Raw genomic sequence first — 23835 nt, 5'->3', positions numbered from 1 at the left:
CAACTGGATGACAGTGCTACAGTGCTATGTATATTATATGTACATAAATGTAACAGCACTGGATAGAAGATTGACCAAGTTTGGGGGACCTCAAATTTTCTCACCCATATAAAAAAGTTAATCTGGATAATTGTCTATTCTAATGCTCAAATATTAATCTACTTCTAACAAATCAAATATAACTTTATGGCCAGTATCTTGACAGTATTAAAAAATCTGTTCTTGGGCCAGAGTGATAGCACAGTGGCTAGGGCATTTGCCTTGCACTAAGCCAACCCGGGTTCGATCCCCAGCATCCCATATGGTCCCCAAAGCACCGCCAGGAGTAATTCCTGAGTGCAAAGCCAGGAGTAATGCCTGAGCATTGCTGGGTGTGACCCAAAAATAAAAAAAAATATCTGTTCTTAGCAGTTTGAATTACATAACGACAGAATTGATGACTTTCACCAGTGTGTGTATTAAAAGGGAAATAAGATATAATTAAAAAGGAAGTAAAAGATCTTTATTTACATTATATTTTCTCATAGATATCATTGGGCTGCACTAGCACACAACAGGGACAAATGGTGACGTTATTGGCGCAAGCTCAAACAAATCGAAGATCAATGGGACGACAAGTGATACATGTGATATTTTCTCATGAACTTAAACAGCTCAATTTAGAGTGGAAAATATTTATTTATGATAATAAAATTACTAATGAATTACTATAGTAAAGTATCAGTTTAAAAAAGAATTATGGAACCAAACCTAAATTAGAAAATTAAAATTTTAAGTTTTACAGAAATTTTACAGGAAAATTTAATTTTCCTCTAAATTTCATCTTATAAGAGAATAATATAAGTTTTAAAAATTTACTATTACTGCAAAAGCAAAATAACATTTACATATTAGGTGTTATGAGACTAGGTTTGTCTTCTATTCAAACTCCATGTCAATTAGTGTTCTAGTAAACTGTAAAATTGGCTTCTTCAGAATCATCAAAATTAAGTAATTATTTTCTCAATAGCATAAATTTTAGAGAAAAATGTCTTTTTATGTTGCAGATTATGTCAAATGCCAATACATTTGCAGTAGCATAGTATAAGAATTATCTCGGGGCTGGAGCGATAGCATAGCAGGTAGGGCATTTGCTTTGCACAAGGCCGACCCAGGTTCTATTCCCAGTATCCCATATGGTCCCCTGAGCACCGCCAGGAGTAATTCCTGTTGCATGAGCCAGGAGTAACACCTGAGCATCACTGGGTGTGACCCAAAAACAAACCAAAAATAGAATTATCTGGTTGTCTTCAGAGAATTTCATTTCCTTCCTTTCTCTAAATTTTATCTCAATAACAATAGCAGGAAGAATGATTCAAAGAAATTCAAGAAACAATATTTTATCCTTCGGTTCTGAATGCTAAGTTTGAGAGAAGGAAAGAAGATAAATGGACTAGAGGGCTATAACTTTTTCAAGTTGGAAGGAGAACAAGAAACAAATTTTCCATCGTAGCAATAAAGATAAAGTTAGAGTCCCAAGAGACATTTTTATTTGCAAATATTATGCATGTGTCTTCAAATGATCTCCACTGACTCATGATGAGACATTTTAACATTGTGAAGAGAGGGACACTTATAAGGAAATAAGGAAAAGAACTCTGTTATGGACTTGGACACTTTGAGTAGAGATAGAAACTTGGGAGAAGACAAGATAGAACTGAGTAGAATAAAGAATTTCACTATAAGCTGGGAAAAGTGGACTTCCAACATTGTTAAAAATTATACCATGCAGTGATTTTCTAACAAAGAAATTTATATAATTAGCTTCCATCCACAATTTCAACTGGCTCTGGCTCCAGTCTCCTTCCTCTCTCTCTCTCTCTCTCTCTCTCTCTCTCTCTCTCTCTCTCTCTCTCTCTCTCTCTCTCTCTCTCTCTCTCTCTCTCTCTCTCTCTCTCTTCTCTTCCCTATGTCTCGTCCGTCTCCCCCTCTCTTCCCTCTCCTCGCCTCTCTCTCTGTTTGTGGGGCACATCCAGTCATCCAGTAGTGCCCAGGGCTAACTCCTACCTCTGTGCGCAGGCATCATCCCTAGCAGGACTTCAGGGACCAAATGAGGGTGCTAGGGACTGAAGCTGAGTTGGCCGTATGCAGGGCCTGCCCCCTAACTGCTGTCCCATTTCCCTGGCTCCTACTCGCTCATTTCTAGGAAAGGTAAGAGTAACATAAGTTTTCAAGATACAAATATACTTCAATAGATGAATACATTAGTTTGGAGCCATGGATGTGGTCCAAGAGTTTGAGCATGTTTTTTACACATATGAGGCCCATGGGGTGGATCGATAGCACGGAGGGTAGGGCACTTGCCTTGTACGCAGCCAACCTGGGTTTGATTCCTCCGCCCCTCTCAGAGAACCCGGCAAGCTACCGAAAGTATCTAGCCCGCATGGCAGAGCCTGGCAAGCTACCCGTGCTGTATTCAATATGCCAAAAACAGTAACAACAAGTCTCACAATGGAGACATTACTGGTGCCCACTCAAGCAAATCGATGAGCAACGAGCAAGGGGATGACAGTGACAGTGGCAGTGATGAGGCCCATAAGACTTCATGTACTACCAGATATAATCTCAGCGCCACCAACCACAAAATTCACGGGTTTGCAAAAATAAGTGAGTACAAATAAATAGGAACTATGTATGAGATACAATTTGAAATGAAACAGATGCAATGAATACTTGTGAGCTCAAAGCATCTCCTGGATATTTAATGCAAGACTAGAAAAAACAAAGGAAAAGGACAACTAACTCTAAGCTTCTCTTCACTTCCTTACTGGAGAGACCAATTGTCATAGGAGAAACTTGTTGATATAAAAATCAAAAGACTCTAAATTGGTTCCCAGTTGAGTGATATTTTGCATCCAACTTGTTTTAATGTATTTTCAATGGGAGCTCAGAAACAAAAATTTTTATTATTAACTTCATTAATATTCTTTAGGAAGAAGTATAATTTTACCATGTACTAAAAAGATCCATTTCTTATAATGGTTACTTAAAGTGTATTAATCATATCCTATTAAAATCACTCTGAACTTAAAATAAGCATAACAGTCTTAGAATATTGAAGTTCTTATTTTGCTGACATAACAACAGCAATTAAATGTTTGTACTTTTTAGCAAATGCCTTAAAATAAATAATGTTATTATGTATAGTCTTTGTGTTCGAATGATTGAAATGATCTCAGGTATAAGTTCTAAATTCTACTACATTTTTTGGTGCTTGGGACTTACCCAGAGGTGCTTTAGATATTTTATTAAAGGATGTGTTTGTGCAAGGCCTACTCACTGTTAGTATTGCTCTGGCCTGTTTTCATATTTTATAAGTCAGGAAGGACTGGAGCAACATCACAGAGGGTAGGGCATTTGCCTTGCACGAGGCCAACCTAGGTTTGATTCCTCTGTCCCTCTAGGAGAGCCCAGCAAGCTACCAAAAGTAACCTGCCCGCATGGCAGAGCCTGGCAAGCTACCTGTGGCATATTGGATATGCTAAAAGCAGTAACAACAAGGCTCACAATGGATACCTTACCGGTGCCTGCTCAAGCAAATTGATGAACAATGGGACGACAGTGCTATAGTGCTTGGATCTTGAGCAATTAAGTATATACTCAACATATCAATAGTCATCATCATACTTTATAGAGTTTTCAGAATCAACACTGATTAATCAATGCTAGATTCCTTGGTAAGGATTCATGAACTTCAGTATTCCATCCAGTATATCTTAGTAGCATAGTGTCCAGAGAATTATATCAGCTATGACTATCCAATGAAAATTAAGTTTGACAATTTCTGATATTGTATTAGATGATAAATGAAAAATGATCAATTGTTTAAGTTTTTTCTATTACTCTTATTAACAATCTCCATGTTCTATAATCATCTAATGTCATTGCATTACTCTATAAAGTTGCTTGGCATGTATATGCTTTTCCCTACTAGTTTAATCCCAGGAAACAGAGATCTTGTCATTCTGTCAAGTCTTTTAATTTCTCATGGGAGCCGAATATTCTATGCTCACTCACCCACACAAATGTGATAATACAGCCTGAAACTAAAATGGAAACTTTCTTTCAACATTTTTATTTCCTAGCATTATCTAGCCATCTTTGGCATTTTTAGCTCCCTGGCTCAGTAAGTCACTAAATGTACCTGGGGTTTGAATTTTTATAATGACCCTACTTTCCCATATCTATTTTTTAAAATAACATTATGGTCTAGAGATTGAACAGCTACAGATAAAATGGACAATTCCCTGGCTCATCTTATTTGTATGAATTGGGTTTAAGAATCTGAGCCTTCTGCACCAAATAGATTTGACAAAATCGTGCTCCAATTTTGCTATCTTCTGGCATTTTTGCTAAGTAAAATTCTTGTCTCTTCTTACACCTATATCTTAGTTTTAGATAGCACCTCGAGCTAAACACCACAAATTTTGATGTTTGACAGACCTAGGATATACTAATTATTATTATCAAATCAATGAATTCTCTCTCTAGTCATATAAATAAGTTTTGGGTCTGTAATGCTTATTAAATAAATTCCCTCTGTTATTCTAACATAATTTATTTCAATAGAAATCTAAACAATGCCTTCACTCACATATAAAGGTACAGTTCGTGCAATTAGTATGTGTTTCATCCTTTTTTGTTGGAGAAGATGCTCACCCAACAAGGCCTGGTGTTCCTGGACCATTCAGTCAAGGATCATGAGGCTGAGAGTGATATTTGGAACTCAGTTCAGCAGAGCAGTGCAGCTTGGATCCATGACAAGTACAGGCAAGGTACACTCTCCACCCCTTCAGCTTATCTTTCTTATCCTTTTGATCCTTCTGTGTAATGTCACTATTTTATTAATTTATTTGTTCACAAACTAGTAAAGGTCTCCTAAGTACTGAGCATTTGTTTACACACTGTTTTCCAAGGAATAAATTTTAACATAGATGTTTAGAAAATTAGCTATTTTTAAAAATGCAAATTTATGCATTCTATTGCAGATCAAACTCTAAACTCTCCTAAGCTGATCAGATACTTTATATTTAGGAACAAATCAATGAAACACGATACTGATATAATTTATTTAATGTCACTTACCTTCATTGTAATATTCACAATCAAGTGCTTTAAAAGAAAAATAAAAGAAATGTTAAGTTCCTGACAACTTATTTGAATGTGTAGAAAATATAAATATATGCTTATTAGATACCAAGGAAAGAACACAAAATTACATCATCATTCAGGAATTTCACGAAACAAGGATTATTTAAATACGTTGTGGTGTGATTACCTAAATTTCATAAGATAATTTTTAGGTAGGCAAATGTATCTGCAAATTTGAATATGTCAGCTTAAAGTGTTAAAATCATAAGCTGTTCTTCATCTGACTTATTACCTACACTATTAAAAGTTTGAAAGTGTCATATCTGACTCAAAATTCAAGTTGATTTTTCAAATATATGTTTTAATAATTGGAATAAAACATGACAGCTATAACAAGAATAGAATTATAAACAATAGCTTTAGGGATGGCATGGAAAATTCTGGAGTTGAAATATTATAGTGACAACAGCCAAATAAGAGACATAAGAAACAATCCATTTTTTCCTTTTATAAATATAATATAATTTTTTCCTATAATATAATTTTTCCTTATTGTGAAAAGAATGTAAAACTTAGTCATTAGAAATCAATCTGATTTCCACAAATTCCACAGGATTAATTATAAGATAAGCAGTACATAACTCTTTTTTGAGGTTGCTCACAAATTATATTCCAGGTAGAGCACTTACAACACACAGTAGCGGATCTCCAGTGAACTGAAACCCCTTCCTGACAGCACTTGTACGCATATGCTGCTACACTTGTGCATAAACACTCACAATCCCCACCAAGATTGCAGTTGCATGTGTCTTCATGGCAATTTTTGGCAAAAGAAGTAACATCAATCTAAAAATGAAGTGAAAAATCAATTGCAGTAATTACTAACTATAATTGATAAGAGTGAAACCCTTTCAGAAAAATGAACTGGCAGCTTTCAAATTTTCATATTTTTGACTTAACACTGCCACCTAGAGAGTGTTCAGTGTTTTAAACCTCTGTATTGCCCAAAGGAGAACAGAATCTATTAGAAATTGAATAAAATGTTAGATTTAAAAAACTGGCAAAATAAATAGTAGAATTGACAAATATCATTTAAATTTATGCAACATATTGTAAGATTTGAGCACTCATTATCATAATATTGGCATATATATCTGCTATTAAACAAGTTGCTTCCAATAGCACTCTCTTTTTTTTTTTTTTTTTTTGCTTTTTGGGTCACATCCAGCAATGCACAGGGGTTACTCCTGGCTCTGCACTCAGGAATTACTCCTGGTGGTGTTTGGTGGACCATATGGGATGCTGGGAATCGAATCTAGGTTGGCCACATGCAAGGTAATTGCCCTACCCGCTGTGCTATCACTTCAGCCCCTCCCCCCAGTAGCACTTTTTTGATTGTTTTTTAATCAATATTTTAAACTATTTTTAAACACTATTGGGACCTAAAATTATGTTGCAAAAGGATTTTAGAAGTTAAATTTCTAGATAAATTATAATCTTAATCTAAAGACATTTTAAATGTACACTAGTGATATACTTATCACTACATAAGAACTATGTTGAGTGTCCACATTGGTTAGTGTTCAGTATTTAGATCTGGCTCTGTGCTGAGATAATTTCTGGAAGTGCTCAAAGAATTACATTTAGTACTGGGCTTTGCTATGTGAAGGCAATATTATCTCTATATTATCTCTCTAGCCAACTAGTGACATATTTTAATTATATTTTGGATTAAAGAGAATACCCTTGGCAATATACTCTGAAAATTTTAAGTATTGCTTTAATCAGTCATTTATGACTTTGATGATGAATGTAAAACTGTTCATAGAGCATTTAGTTACAGAACAGTTAGTTACAATATTATGCAAAAATATGCATTGTTTAAGCATACGGAGTTAGTAAGAAAGTAATCAAATAAATTCATTACTTCTACAGAAAAATCTTCTGAATTTGTCTTCTTAATAATTGTTAGTCACCTAAAAACTAAGTAGGTAGGTAAATTAATTGTTCTGTTTGTGTAAGTATTATAGATGCAGGCTGTAATTGCTAAACTAGGATTTAAATTTACAAGAAATTTTATTAAAAATCATTTACCACATTGCGACAAGGAGCAAATATATCACTGTACAAAATGGAGCATTCTTTCTTGGCATAAGGAAATTTATTTTGATGTGCTTCACAGGGTTTAAATGATTCACTTGGGTTTTCACACTGTTGGAAAAAATTAAAATGAAGAGTTTTTAAATGCATGATTCTGAAGCTAAAACAAAATAACTGAACCTGACTCCACCCATTAAAATTTCATCTAGTATGTTCTAAATATTTTTAGGCAGGTTTTGCCTAAGGTGCCTGCACTTCATCAACTCTTCCTCAACAGCATATATTGCTCGTGAAAGCAGCTTAGCATACTATTAAAATCATGCCAATAGAGAGAATGAAGGCAAATATTTTTTCAGTTGGCCTTAATGTATCATTTAAATGACTGAAAAAGATAACATAACAAAACGACTCTTGCCGTTAATTTTTATTTCTGTCACAATTTCCTGAGAAATGTTGCAGATACAGGTGGCTACAGGCCCACCTCCCATATAAACAGTCAGAAATAATCTCATTGAAAGTGTCCCAAGAAAGGTCATAATGAAAGTGTCCCAAGGAAGGTCATAAATGTCTTCTTCATTACTAAACATAAATGCAACTTTTCAACCATCACCTTGTTTTACTACTTTTGATTCTGTTTGATTCTTAAATGCTTCTCCTCTTTTGTTTGTGATGATTCCTTTTGGTATTTTATTTTTTTGCTGAATTTCCTTTTAATAATTTGGGTACTAGTCAGCATTTTCCTTCCAACTTCCTTCTCTGCAAAGCTTGATCCACAAATCTCTATTTTCTTTATTCTCTAAATTTATGACAATTTCTACAACTTTAATATAACAGTAACTGCCAAATCCATATTGTTAATGTGGATTAATCCTAAATCTCAAAATTAGACATATTTCATGTAAATCCCTGGCTTTCTCTCTCAACACATCCTAACCTATACTTATCTCTGTGCTATTGCCCTAGTCCCACTATCCCCAAGTACCTCAGGGGAAAGCACCATCTATTCAGTAAGCCAGGAACTGTCTTGAAAACTTTGACCTTTACAAATCCTCCAGATAACTTCTTCCTAATATAATTTTTCAACTTCGCTGATTGCAAAGTTTAAAGTTCCTCAAATTTGTATGCTGTTGTAAATTTTTATTGAGTTAATGTTTTAAGTGGGTTGTAAAAGTCTGCTATATTCACAACCCCACCAATATCACAATTGTATATGCTCTCCTGGTAATTTTAGTTAATGTAAATGAAACAAAATAATAGAGCAACTATAAGATAGCAACCAATAAGGATTGAAATTGCATTCTTTCAAACATAAAAAATAGACTCCAGAATAAGTAGAAAGCAAATTTCCAATTTTATTATTTTCTGAAACTAGTTCTGAATTTCTCAATGTCTCTCAAAGCAATTTCCTTAAGAAATTCTACCAAAAAATAAGTGTGCGGTAGGTTTGTAAAATATTTCCAATACTTCCCATTTTGGTACTTTATAATGCCTCAGGAAATATTAGGAACAGACATATTTTTAATTTAATCTATTCAAATTGTTCCCAAATAATTGACCATAAGTTCACTTTCCATCTTCCCTTTGCATAATCTCCCCAAATTCCATACACACCAACAGCCATATTCTAAATAACAAATGTTAAGAAATTCTGTCTCTATTCATTGTTTTAAGTTGGCAAAAGTTAAATAAAAGTGCATTGATAAGAAATTTCACTGCGTAATGATAAGCATGAAATTGGGTGATTTGCGTCTCACCTCTCCTGTTCTCTGTGTGGACAAGCATTAGACAAGTCATTTAACATTTCTGACACACAATTTCTTCATTTATAATTTGGAAACAACTCCCATAATATTATAAGATTGTCACAAGAATTACAAAAACGATAAATGTGAAAGTAATTTGTCAACTCTGAATTACTACACAAATATTACATAAAATATTTTGCCTAAATATTTTTCTATAGGAATAAAATATTAAACATAGATGCAAAATATATTTATTCATAATATGTCTAAATTCAACCTACCTGTCCTAAGGCCCAGCTGTCTCCAAATACCTGGGAATTTTTCACTTCCAAGTTATTAGAAGTGGTCATATCATTTGAGGTACATTTGTCAAAGTTTCCACATAATCCTGAGAGTTTGTTCTAAAGTAAAAGAAAATATCATAAAATATTCTACACTCACTTCAATATTTAATATTTCATTCATCAGAATATTTTAATTTCATGTGTTTTAGGGGCCAGAGCACTAGTACAGCATTTAAAGTACTTGCCTTGCACACAACTGATGAGGGTTCAATCCTGGCATCCCCCAAGCCCTGTCAGAACTAATCCCTGAGTGCAGAGTCAGGAGTAAGCCCTGAGAACAACTCAGTCTTGCCCCGAAACCAAATAAAATAAATAAATATATGTTAATTTCCACAGCTAATTAAAATTTCAAATTCTAAAATTCCCAAAAGCTGTTTTATTTTAAATTATATTTAACAAATATTATCAATTCTTTTTTAAAAGTTATCATTTCCTTTTATCTGTTCAGACCGCATTGTCTTTGTAACTAGCAACATTATAGAGACAACTAATTATTAGGTAACTTGCCAAAGTATAATAAACACCAGTTTTTGTGTGTATATATACATATACTCTGTTATGTCTATATATATGTATGTATGTGTGTATGTATATGGAGATCAAAAACCTGCCTCCTGATATTTTTAATGTTTTGTAAAATAATAGAAATTTAAATAATAAACTACTTAATTCTATGATTGATCATACTTTGAAATCCAGAACATTTTAAACACAACTGTAGCACTGTAGAACTGTCATTCCATTGTTCATTGATTTGCTCGAGTGGGCACCAGTAACATCTCCATTGTAGGACTTGTTGTTACTGTTTTTGGCATATCAAATACACCATGGGTAGTTTGCCAGGTTCTATAGTGTGGGCAAGATATCCTCAGTAGCTTGTGGGGTTCTCCAAGAGGGACAGAGGAATCGAATGCAGATCGGCCGTGTGCAAGGAAAATGCCCTACCTGCTGTGCTAACGCTCCAAACAAAACACAACTAAAGTATACAAATCCTGATGATCACCACAAGCAGCAAATGTGTGAGTATGTAATCCCCAATCATCACAACTACAGCAATGGGAAAGAAGTTAAGGTAACTGAACAAAACATACAAAAATTTAACAAAACTGAAAAATAGCTATAATATACATAAACCATGCCAACATGAGATATAATAAAAATCCCAATTTTATCTAACTTTTATAAAAGTAGCTATGGATTGTAAAAAATTCATACAGCCTCTCTGGCTTCTGATCAGGCTGCTTAACGGCCATGATCCCAGAGACTCAGAAACAAATCTCGGAACCCAGAGGCTGCTGGCAGAAATCCCTCCAGATTTAATTATCAAAATTCAAAACTTGTGCGGCTGCTACCATGGTCATATGACATCATATGCTACTCATAATCTGCAATAGAAAACAAATTGTCTAATGCTGCCTTTTCAGCAGTTATGAGTGTTGGGGTAAAATATCAAATAAATAGGGTGTGTCTGGTGTTGAAATATTGAATGTAATCAAGGTAGAGAGTAATGTGGAAACCATCTGCCACACAGGTATGGGGAGGGTGTGGGATGGGGAGTATACCGGGGTTTGGGGTGGTGGGAAATGTGCACTGGTGAAGGGATGGGTGTTTCATCATTGTATGACCGAGACTTAAACCCAAAAACTTTGTAACTGCTCTTATGGTAATTCAATAAATAAATTGTTTTTTTTTTTTAAAAAAATAAGAGTTCATACAACTGTTTCATGGATAATTGTGATCAAAAATATCTGTGGCATACTTGGGACGGTGTTTGAGGCCACATACAGCCATGTTCAGAACTTACTTCCTCACTTACTACATATTTTTTAAAAAAACAATGTGAAAACCTTTATAATTAGGGAAAGGAAGTGGGTGAAAAGCACAGAGCAGAATGACCTTCAAAATAACAATAAAACAATGGAACTCTGCTTTGGAACTGGAACAGAACTGAACTCTGTCTTCACAGCTCTTCACTCTAGTGATGCAGGCGCCCTCTGTCTCCAGCAGAACTGTCAGTGTCGCTGCAAATGCCAGCTCGTGCTTGTTACAGCATCTCTGCTCTTCGTCATGTGCACCCAAAGACAGTAGACACCACATTGTCAAGCGCCAAATTTAAGGCAGCTTGTAAAAATTAGAGAAAGCAGCCATAGAAAAGGAGAAAAGATCCAAGATAAAATGGCTGATTTTTTTCCAAAATGAAGGAAAACAAAAATGCACGATGGAGAATGGCAGATACGAACCGCAGATGATGTGTGGCAATTATGAATTTAGCTCATCTTCAACAAAGTCAAGAAAGATGCAAACAACTGAAAGATTTTTAAATTTTATCGTTCTCAGGACTGAGAAAGAATGGCTTGATTATATAATCATGTCTTTAGTTTGTAACATATTAAAATGTTTAATTTACATCTCTGATCATTTTAAGAACACCTCATCTCCCCTGACTCACTACAGATTATAACCATGAAGTTCAATTTCAGATATACTGTGTTTTAAAACATACCAATAAAAATTCTAAATATACATTTTAAATATTTAAAAAACATTTAAACATTGATAATAATAAATATACTACTAAAATATACAATATATTTATTATCATGAATATTTGGTTTCATTTAATAAAATAACAAAATAATATTTTATATAATTTAAAATATTTAAATTGTAAAAAAGTCATGGGTTACCCCAATTAAAATGTCAGTCAACAAGGATAAAACAAACTAATTCACCCACAAAACACAGTAATACTCAGTAACAGAAGAGACAAACTATTAATTCATTCAATATTGTTGAAGAATTTTAAATCTATTTTTCCTAGTCAAAGAAACTGGACCCCAAAGTTATCATATTGTATGCTTTTATGTGTATTTTACCTGTAAATGGCAAAACCATAGGGATAGAAAATACATCAGTATTCTCCACAGGTTAAGAATGAGATTTAAGCATTAACCATAGTCAATGTAGAAGAAATTTTTGAGTTAATAGCTCCATTCTATATAGAATTTTGTATATACAATTATAGGTATTTGTTGTATAATTGTGATAGCAAAAGGGCTAAGGTGTTTGCCTTGTATATGGCTAGTCCTGGTACCATATATGGTCTCCGAACATTTCCAGTTCAAGTGTTCCCTGAGCACAGAGCCACAAGTAAGCCCTGAACACCTCTGGGTGTGGCCAATCAATCAATCAATAAAAAGTTTAAAATAACTAAAAACAATACTGTATTCTAAAATGTGCTGTTCTTCAGATGACTGGTTAAAGAAATTTTGGTACATCTACACAATGGAATGGTATACAGCTGTTAGAAAAAATGAAGTCATGAAATTTGTGTATCAGTGGATTAACATGGACAGTATCATGTTAAGTAAAATGAGTCAGAAAGAGAGAGACAGACATAGAAAGATTGCACTCATTCGTGGAATATAAAATAACAGAATGGGAGACTAACACCCAAGAACATTAGAAATAAGTACCAGGAGGATTACTCCACAGCTTGGAAGCTAGCCTCACATGCTGGGGGGGAAAAAGCAGCTCAGATTGCAAAGGGGCCACCAAGCAAAGGGTTCTAGGAGGGCCCGCTAGGGATGGGAGATGCAGGCTGAAAATAGACTGTAGACCAAACATGACGGCCACTTAATAACTCTACTGTTATTGTGTTATAACCTGCAACTCTACTGTTATTGTGTCATAACCCACAACACCCACAAGGAAAGAGAGAGCAAAAGGGAATGCCCTGCCACATAGGCGGGGTGGGGTGGAGGGTACAGTGTAGGGTTGGTGGGAGGGATGCTGGGACCATTGGTGGTAGAAAATGGGCACTGGAGGAGGGATGGGTACTCGACCATTGTATGACTGAAATGCAAGCACAAAAGTTTGTAAGTCTGTGACTGTACCTCACAGTGATTCACTAATAATTTTTTTAAATGATACTGTTCTTCACTGTGGTATGAGTAAGATAACCTAATTTTCAAAGGAAATTTTCAAATATTGTCTATCTCTAAAGCAAATGTAATTTTATTTTTTGTACTCTATTTTAATTTACCTATCAAATAAGGTGACTTACCTTCCACTGTGGTCCAACTTTGATATGAATGGTTGTCTTCTTATCCCAAAGAATAGTGATTTCTTCCTCTGGAAAGTATATTATTATGTAATTTCCTGCCTTCCAAAGTTGGTATGTTGGTTTATTTTCCAGTAAAAAACCTGATTGTTTCTTTACACACAAAAATAATGATAAAGAAAAAGTGAATTATGTACTATCTAGCCAAAATTATTAAGGAATAATCAATAATAAACGTATACTAATATTTTTGCTCATCCTTTCGTTCCTGAATGCTGAACAAATACAATAAACTGTATTTTAAAAAGTAGTCCCATTGACTTAGAAATTATATATTAATGACTTAAACAAAGACTTATTACTAAAAATGTAATAAATACCTTGGCTTATATGATTAAAAATCAAAAGATGAACTCAGGGATGTAGTTCAGTGATAAAGAATACACTTTGCATGCTTGAAGACTTTAGTTTGAGCCTCAGCACTGCCCCATACTGCTCAAAAGCCGATCTCTAGCTCTGCCAGTGTGATCCTGGGTACCGCAACCAGTGTGCAAATATCACATCTAAGTGTATATGATCCCTGATGTATCACCACTACAGCAAAGGAGAGAAGGAACATGGTGGACAGACAGACAGACAGACAGACCCATGCTTTCCCTATTACAGTACCTGAGATGGGTTCGTATATAATTAAGATACAAAATGAAATTTTGGATAAGGCAGGTTTGTTAATATTTTATTATCAGCCATGCTGCTACAGGATATTTGCACTGGCTGTTTTCCTCGCCTTACAGTGTTCTTGTACCAGTCATCCACATGTCTAGTTCCCTCACTGTTTTCAAGCTTAACTGTTGACAGTTGCACAATGCATGGATCGCATGGTCTCCGTGACACTCTTGATTACATTTTCCCTGATGTATTTCTACTTAGAAGCATTTCTTAGGATGTAGGACATGAACTGAACTTCCTATGTAAGAGATCCTAAATAGGAAGATATAAAAGACTGGAAAGTTGAATGAAGAAAAAATATTTCCAAACAAAGGAAATCTCCTGAGAAAGGAAAGTCATTAAGCAGGACTAAGGAGCCCATGGAGCATGAATTTATGACAGAATCCCAGAATTTTTGTAACCATGTTACCACACAGTCAAGGGCAGTAATTCCATGTGCAACAAAGACTCAAAGTATCTTTATATGAAAATGACAAACTATGAATATATTCTGAAAGAAAAATAGTATGCATTAGTTACCAAAACCATAGGGAGAAAGTAGAAATAAAATATTAAGAAAATTCAGAGTTCTTTCGTCTTAAAAACAAGTCTTTATAAGTAGGAGATAGTCAAAATAAAGCACTATATCGAAGTGTTGGGGATGTAGCTCATTAACATACTGCCCTCTGCCCATCTTGTGTTTATGACGGCTGGGTTAAGTCCTCAGCAATGCAAACATGGGTTGGGGTGGGTGGGGAGAAGCACAGAGATAGAAGAGAGTTCAAGACACATGCTGTATGTGTGTGTGTGTGTGTGTGTGTGTGTGTGTGTGTGTGTGTGTGTGTTAGTCACTCCATTTCAATTCCTGGCACTACAAGGTCCCCAAGTATCTTCCAGTGTAGATTTGGAGGCTCTGAAGCACCACCCAGATCCCCTGGTGGTCCCCAGCTGAGAAGCACCACACTTTCCAGCCCTGGCATTCAATCTCTTGCCGGATTGGTCACATAACTGGTCCCAGGGGCTTTGGGGAGGCCCTCCAAAAGGTTACATAGAATTTGACATCGATATTACCTGGTATAATAATTACAAATTTAAATAGTTTAAATTTAAAAAAAATTGGAGGCAAACAATTCTTTAGCTTTTTTTTCCTCCCTGATATAATTGCAAAAGCATCAACTGAACACACTATAAAGGACATTTGTTTAATGTCCAAATTAAATCAGCTTTGTCACTTCTATAAGAAGTTTCAGGGACTAGAACAATAATATAACTAATAGAGCACTTGCCTTGCCCATAGCTTTTTCCAGGTTCCACCCCCAGAACCCCATATGTTTCCTCAAGCCCTGCCAGAAGTGATCCCTAAACATAGAACCAGGAGTAAGCCCTGAGCACCACCAAGTGTGACCAAAAAACAAAAACAAAACAGAACAAAACAAAGCTTCATCTCCCATACCAAAGTGATATCTTATTGTCTAGCACATTATAGTATATAACAAGATCTATTCAAAAGAACCACACATACCTAATAAGCTACTAACCCTCATTTACTAATATTCCTAGTGCCAAGTTGGGGTTATGACCCAAGGTTTGGGTGATTGTGAGAATTTCTCTTCAATCAAGGATTTTTCTTCAGTCACTTGTACCTGAGTGAGTGCAGCTTTAACTAATTTCATTTAAGTAATTAATATTTAATAGTAATCAAGAGAGAGGACAAAACAGAAAAAAAAACAATTCCTCCTATCGTATAGTAAGAAAAAAGGCACCCACTTGTTTCACTGGGTCCCATATAATGTGTATTCTGCCTTGTCCCCATTTCACAGTTTTTTTTCCTTGTTTGTTTTGGGACTGCACAGGATGTTGCTCAGGGCTTACTTCTGACTCTACTCTCAGGGATCACTCCTGGCAAGGCCCAGAGGATAATCTGAAATACTAATGATAGTCCCCAGGGTTGGTTGCATGAGAAGCAAGTGCCAGACATGCTGTACTATCTCTCCAGCTTCAAATCCATGTTACTCTCCGCCATCAAGCTACCTTGTTTTCAGTCCCTTTCGGTGATCTGACTTGTCTTGAGCTTTATTATTTGTTCTTCCCGGCTCCATAAAAGAAGCACTTTTTCAAGTTTATGACAGTATCCTTCAGTGCTAGACAAAAGGTGTGAATCATATTTTCTTCACAACTTTGTCTGACTTATCCACAGATCTCAACTTTCAGGCTGGACAGTAAAAACTAATGCCTGCAAGCAGATTATTTGTTGCTTCTGGCTTCTTTCAACCCACTTAATATTCTTTTGTTTGTTATTTCCTACCAAAGTTTCCTCTGATTAAAATATCATTGCAATAAAAATTGCATTTTTGTGTAAGACATTGTCATATCCAGGTTATGTTATAAAACATATCATTCATCCCAATGAAAAAGTACATTTTCTATTTGCTTGTAGAAGTAAAATCTTTTTTTTAATTAGACAGGAAATTTTACTGTGAATTTAAAAAAAGAGTTCCATTTAATTAAAAAAAAGCCCTACATATTCCTTTACTTGCTTCTTGAAAGAAGAATGAGTTTTTATCAATTGCCCTTCAGACCTCTACTTCAAATGAGAATTATAGCACTTAAATCAGACTCAAATGATGTTAGAAAAACAAGTTAAAAGTGTGAATATTTGAAACAACAGTTAAATAAAATTCAATAAAACTTAAATTTATAAAATGCTTATATCATGTGTTTTGATAAAATTAGAATTGTACATTTAACATTAAGTGGTGTTTTTCCTTACACAATGAGCAATTCTTATGTCATAAAATAAGGAATATTAATTTTCACTTGATGTTCAAAAAAAATGTTAACAAGTGATTTGTTAAAATCAAGCTATTTTTATGACTTCTTTCCATGTTACTTCATACTTTACAACCTGCATGAAGACAGTCATCAACACTTGCATGCAGGTGTAAATTGGAAGTTGAAAGCTACAACAGAATTGAAAGTACCACCTCAAAAATGTGTAGTGGCAGGGCTGGAGTGATAGCTCAGCAGGTAGGGCATTTCCCTTCACGTGGCCGACCCGGGTTCAATTCCCAGCATCCCATATGGTCCCCTGAGCTCAGCCAGGGGTGATTCCTGAGTGCAGAGGCAGGAGTTACCCCTGTGCACCCCTGGGTGTGAGCCCCCCAAAAATGTGCAGTGGCAGGAAATAGAATACAGAAGGTATGGTTTGTTTTACATGGGCCAGATCTGGGTTCAATCCCTGGCACCCCATATAGTTCCTTAGCCCCAACAGGTGTGGCCACCAAAAATGTGTAAATTTGTCTTTAGAAGAGCATTTACTATTATGTTTTTAGTTTTTTGGGTTTTTTTTTTTGTTTAGTTCTTGGTTTGGAGACCACACAGTTACTCAGATCTACCTCCTGACTCTGCTCAGGAATCACTAAGGAGGTGCTCAGGGGACATATGGGCTGCCAGGACTCAAACTTGGGTCAGCCACATGCAAGACGAGCACCCTCCCCACTGTGCTATTGCTGCAGCCCCTTGAGTTGTATTTTTTAAAACACACACTGGTTTTTATAGAGGACCTTTGCATACAAATGAATGTTCACTTACGGTCCTCTCAAACTATAGTAATTACCTCAAAATTATGTCAACATGATTATAGAAACTCTTTTTGTGCGAAGATGATTTCTGCCTGATAGATTTCAATGTTTCTGACTGAGAGCTAAACTACATTCTAGGTAACTTATTTTTAAATGTTAGTGTAATAAAATTTGAAGTATCATTAAATATATTGAGTTTTATTCCCATTCCCATTCTCAACCATTCTACTATCCAAGGCAAGGACCAAAGACTAGATGTTATAAGAAATACATCAAATGATTGTAATATAAATGTTTTGCAGGTCAGACTTTGAAAAGCACTGTTCTAAAATATAGAGGCCACTTTCAAAATCTGTACATCAGATTATGTCAGTTCTCACCTACATTATTAATTACTGGTAAAATAAGTTCAAATGTGTGTGTGTGTCTGTGTGTGTCTGTGTGTGTGTGTGGGTGTGTGTGTGTTTCAGTCAAGATCTTGCATGTTCTGGAACCAACTTCCTATGTGTAGCCTTACCTTTGCATTAAAGGATTTTCCTCTTCAAATGTTGCCTTCCTCTATTATCCCCATTTATTTCTACAACCTAAATCATTTACTAGTTTTCTAAATATGTCATTTCATCTTTCATTTGTAATTAATTACCATTCTACTCTAGGTTTATCTATTTATATTTGTGTAGTTTAAAAATCTGTGCTTTAAAATCCTAAATCATTCCATCTAGAGTATGTCTTCTGAGTCTTCAAAATAGATTTAGACAAGAAAAGTGCAACCAATTCACATACCCCATCATTTCACTTAATTTTGTTATGAACCTAAGTAGATTCTATCATCATCCCATATTACAGATGGGAAAGCTATAGTTTGACAAACACTTTTCTCAGATAAACACAATTAGTTGGTCATAGAACTAGGTCATTTGTTTTAAATTCAAAGAGTATGCTACTACAAACTACCGTAAATGGTTAATTTATGCTAATTTGCATCTCAGGGATTCCCATCCGATCCTATAGGTATTCCTGCCAAGTATATCATCTATTACTCCCTTATTTACTTGACTATGTGTTTCACCTGAGTGTAAATTCTTTTAGGAAAAGAATACTACCTTTTCACCAATGTACTCCTAATGATTAGCATGGATTTTTCTATATAGTAGATATTTCCTACATGGTAAATAAATGAATTGATGAATAAATAAAATGAGTTTATCTCTTCAAACAGTCTATTCCAAAAATAGAAGATAAAAAGAGTGACAGTGGTCTCAATTTTCTCAGAATAAACAGAAAAGATAAACAAACATACAAGTAAAATGTGATACATATCCAAACAGCAAACTAAAATAGATGAGGAAAAGAACTTCCAGATGGATATGGTGAGAATTGTCACCTAAGAATAAATTAAACTAAATAAAAAAAGAACAATTTGTAAATGTGTAGAGGTAAGAAAATGAATGTACAGCAGTTGGAGAATAAATATAGATTCCCCAAATTCTTGAATATAGACTTGGAACTAAAGAGCTGAAAGATAAGATAGAATAGGCAGACATTGATCATATTGTTAGGCAATAAGGATAATGGAACGAATTTTTTAAGCACTGGACTGACAGATTAGATTGAAAATTTAAAATACCACTATTGGCAGTAGTGTGACAAAATGGATTATAGGAGAGAAACTAAGACTAGAAGCAAAAGTTTAGGTATAGATTATTGAAATAACCCAGATGGTAGGTGGGTAGTACATTATAAAAAAAAAGTTAAGAATTGATTGGAATTTGGAATATTGGAATTGATTGGTGTGAAGTAAAGAATTGATTGAAATATGGAAACATGGTTCATAAATAGAAACAAACAGTCCAATGCAATAGACAGAAGTAATTATAAATGACAACTAAAATAATTAAAATCTTATAGCCACCTTTAGAGAAAAATATCTCAAATTTTTTCTATTTAACTTTTAGTATACTGTACACATGTTAAAAATGATTTTTTTTACTAACCTGTTTGTAAGGAGTATCATTCAGGTAAATTTCAGTGTTTCCAACTGAAATCAAAACACTTTTAGAACAGACAATATCGTTGTCAAAGCATTTCTTATTCTGGGCAATGACAGAAATATCTGAATCATCTGTACTCTGAAATGCCAAGAATATTGTATTAATATAAATTCTGCATTTTAATTAGCTGCTATTATTAACAAATGTAAATACCAACATTTTCAAAGAATTGCAAAAAAATGGATACAAATTATTTTGAAAATAAGATTATTTTTATCAAATGTAAAGAACTTCATAGTAATACACCGAAACAACTGTATCTAAACATTCACCTCACATCTTCTCCTTTCTTCAAATAGTGCTTTTTTTTATAACTACACCCCAAATTTATCAACCATTTCCTTATAATAAAATACCCAACAGAATATGTCATGTTAAGAAATATTAAAATAAATACAGTAGCAAAAGGGAAGAATTTACAACAAATAATACAGGATCAAAAATTCATAGCAGTCTTTCCAGTAGCGTGGCAGCCACACCCACAAACTGCCCCTGGCACCATGTAATCTCACCAATGTCCAAGACCCAGAGATTATAAAACAAAGCTCCTGGAAGAGAGCAATGCATAATCTTCTGCCCCCACGCCAGGCAGTCTTCACCAGGGCCCATCGGAGGAGGGTCAGGTTGAGTTTCCCTCCCTGCACCAAGCAGAGCCCCAGCAGCCGAAAACCTCCAGAACCCAGCCACAGCCCATGCCCAAGGCCAAATGCTTGGAGGAGTCTCATGCATGAAGGAACCTTCAGAGGAACCCAGGTATGTGGGACACGTGGATGAGATCTCCAAGCCTGCTCAGATCGGGACTGGGCCTCCTCCACCTAGATCCTCACTTTTCCAGTAGCTTGGCAGCTATCCCCACAAATTCCCCTGGCACCATGTACTCTCATCGATGGCCAAGATTCAGAGACTATAAAACAAAGCTCCCAGAGAGAGTGATGCAGTTTTTTCTGGAGCACATAGCCACCAGACCTCTCATACTCTAGCCCACTGATGTACCTAAAGCAGCACACATGTGTTTGGTTTTAACATACTTGCTTGTATTCTCTTATATGCAGGCTTAAATGGCCCCAGAATGAAATCAACAACCTTTGCGCATTTCCCTCTTATTGTGGTGGGAAGATGCTTGCTAGTTAGGTGGGTGTTTGAATTATTGTATGTAATGAACTATTGTGAACTACTTATGAAAATAAAATGTTTAAACATCACAAAAAAGTTCATAGCAGTCTAATCTAAACATCTTGACTCTGCTAAATTGGATTATCTAGAAAAAATGAACAATTCTTAGAATTCATAAGCTAGCAAGACTGAATCAGGCAGAAACAGAAAGCCTAAATATATCAATTGCAAGCAAGGGACTTCTGAAATTTTCCCCAAAACAAAAGTCCTCGACTGAATGGTTTATTATATTACTAGGTAGCTAACAACAGTAAAAACCACACTGATTGGTTTGTGTGCAGCTACCAGACACTAATTATCAATGATGAGGGAGTCACACTGGATTGAACAATGCATCTGCCTATGAGAGGTAAGACTGAATTGGCTAGAAAATGTAGACTATCCAAGCATTCTTTTACAAGCCTTTATCCACTTACCCCAAACCATATTCTTATTACCTCAGGGACAGAGTCAGCTAAAATGTTCTTTCCACATTTCCTCCTTTGTACTTAAGCACATGTCCCTCCGCCTATAAATGTATATCTGTAAAAGAGTTCTAATCTCATAAGTTTCTATAAAGCCAGAACTTTTTGTTTGTTTGTTTGCTTTTGTTTATGAGCCATACCTGACAGTGCTCAAGGACTGATTCCTGGCCCTGTCACTCTTGGTAGACTCAGGGGACCATATGGAGTGTTGCGGATCAAACTCAGGTTGGCTGAGTGCAAGGCAAGTGTCCTACCTGCCGTACTATTGTTCCAGCCCAAATTTCTATTTCTTGAGAATGAAAAAAACTTTGTAACAACTCTACTAACTAAAAAATTATTCGAAATAATAAATAAAGCAAAAAAAAGCTACAAAAATCAATATAAAAAATCTATTACATTTATTTATGTGGGGAGGGGATTAGGGCCAAACTCTCAGCTGTGTTCAGGGCTTAACCCTGTCTCTGTGCTTCGAGGTCACTCCTAATGGTGCTCTAGGAACTATGTATACAGTACTGTGGATTGAATCAGGTTGGCTGAATTCAAGGCAAGTGCCTTCCCCAGTGTGCTATTTATCAGGCACACTGTTGCATTCCTTTGAAAATAATTTAGTATCTAAAATAAAATTAATCAAATAGGTAAAAGATTTACACCTTGAAAACTATTAATATGCCGACAAAACAAGGATAATACTAAGAAATGAGAAAACATTCTGTACTCATGTACTAGAAAAATTAGCTCTGTTAAAGTGGTTTTCCTCCCAAAGTAATATACAAAATCAGTGCAATCTCTAACAAATTTCCATCAATGTGATTCAAGGGAACAGAACACACACATTACTAAAATTATTATGGACCCACAAAAGACTGTGAATAGTGAAAGCAATCCTGAGCCAAAACAAAAATAAAGCATTGCATAGCCTGCATGAAAAGTTTACTACAAATTTACGGTAATCAAAACAGAATAGTAGTGGAATAAGAAATGGTTCAGAGGCTGGAGTGATAGCACAGTGGGTAGGGCGTTTGCCTTTCACATGGCTGACCAGGGTTCGATTTCCAGCATCCCATATGGTCCCCTGAGCACCGCCAAGAGTGATTCCTGAGTGCAAAGCCAGGAGTAACCCCTGTGCATTGCTGGGTGTGACCCAAAAAGCAAAAAAAGAAAAAAAAAGAAAGAAAGAAAGAAAGCAAAAAAAAAAAAAGAAATGGTTCAGATTAAGTTAAATGTTATAGGAGAAAGATTTCAGTCATATGATGTTCCAATACCAGTCTTATTACCAGTGTCAGTTTCCTTCCACAAAATCCTGTTTTAAGTGTCACATGTAGAGAAACTGTAAAGGGGTTAACAATATTTAAGCCCTTCATCTGTTCATCTCATTTGCTCACTCTTCACTCCATTCATTAAGAAACCACTCCAGAACCATAGTTTCTAATTTTGTGTCCTAGTTCCATAAGTTGTGCTGCAGTAAAAATATCTTTTGTATCTTTATATTTATAGGTAGAAATTGTACAGGTTTTTATTGGATACTTGAAGCGGTCCTTCAAAAGTAAAGAGTCACTGCACGAATTCTTCCCAGTAACTTGGAAAAGATGGAAATTTTATCAGTATGAAAGGCAAATTTTCCTTTGGGCTCAATGTCTAGTTTTTGTGAAAAGTGTCCTTCACATTTCAGGAATCATTTATTTTGTGGGGAAAGGAAGTGGGAGGAGACTGGGTCACACTGTCAACTTATTCCTTGTTCTTTGCTCAAGAATTGCACCTGCAAGTGCTTAGAAAACCAAATGTGGTGCAATTGAACTGGGGTCGGCTATTTGGAAGGCAAGTACCTTACACCTGTACTATCTGGCCTCACTATTTCATTTTTAGACTTTAGAATCAATGTTGATTTTTTTTGAGAGGGGAGAGTCCACACCTCCTTGCAGTGTTCAGGGGATCATATGAGATGTTAGCAATCAAACCTGGGTCATTCATGTGTATAGCAAGAGCCCTAACAGCGTACTATTACTCCAACCCCAGTCTTGATCTTTATAGTGATTTTTAAATATTTAAAAATCACAAAGGTTTCATGTAGTTAGAATATTTGAAATTATTTAAACAATTAAATATTTCAAAGATTTAGAATCACAAATATGAAGGTCTCCAACTTAGTTTTTCACATTATTAGCAATAAGAACACTAGCTCAATATATCTCTTGGGTTAGCCAAATTATTCCTGTCTTATTAGTAATTACTATCATATAGTCACTAGGGAAAGAAATTCAGTGAATGGTGTTGACACAATAATTAGAATGTCCCTTTGTGCCCCTTTTTTTTCCTCCTTCCTCAATAGACGCTAAGAGCTTTTGATGCTTATTAAACAATCCTTTTGTAAAGATTGCCTAAGTTTTGAAAAGGCTAATAATAAGAGTCATTAAGATTACTGTGGCATTGTACTGCTGAAGAGGGAAAAAAATCATACTGCCTTTACTAATGATTGTCA

General features: G+C 35.2%; 1 protein-coding gene across 2 annotated transcripts in view; it reads right to left on the bottom strand.

Moving 5' to 3' along the window:
• The window catches only part of OTOGL (otogelin like), a 162883-nt gene that overhangs the window by 65854 nt on the left and 73194 nt on the right, over window positions 1-23835 (bottom strand). The window contains exons 26-31 of one of the 2 annotated variants that reach the window (XM_004602698.2): window positions 19666-19800; window positions 13386-13535; window positions 9257-9376; window positions 7225-7341; window positions 5820-5976; window positions 5125-5151 (exon numbers count right to left, since the gene is read on the bottom strand). In XM_004602698.2, coding sequence (XP_004602755.2) covers window positions 5125-5151; window positions 5820-5976; window positions 7225-7341; window positions 9257-9376; window positions 13386-13535; window positions 19666-19800 — 706 coding nt within the window. The remainder of the gene's footprint in view (window positions 1-5124; window positions 5152-5819; window positions 5977-7224; window positions 7342-9256; window positions 9377-13385; window positions 13536-19665; window positions 19801-23835) is intronic. The other variant, XM_055118362.1, reaches the window with a different exon arrangement.

This window comes from Sorex araneus, chromosome 10, assembly GCF_027595985.1.
Source record: "Sorex araneus isolate mSorAra2 chromosome 10, mSorAra2.pri, whole genome shotgun sequence".
NCBI lineage: Eukaryota > Metazoa > Chordata > Mammalia > Eulipotyphla > Soricidae > Sorex > Sorex araneus.
This window is presented reverse-complemented; position numbering and strand designations above follow the sequence as displayed.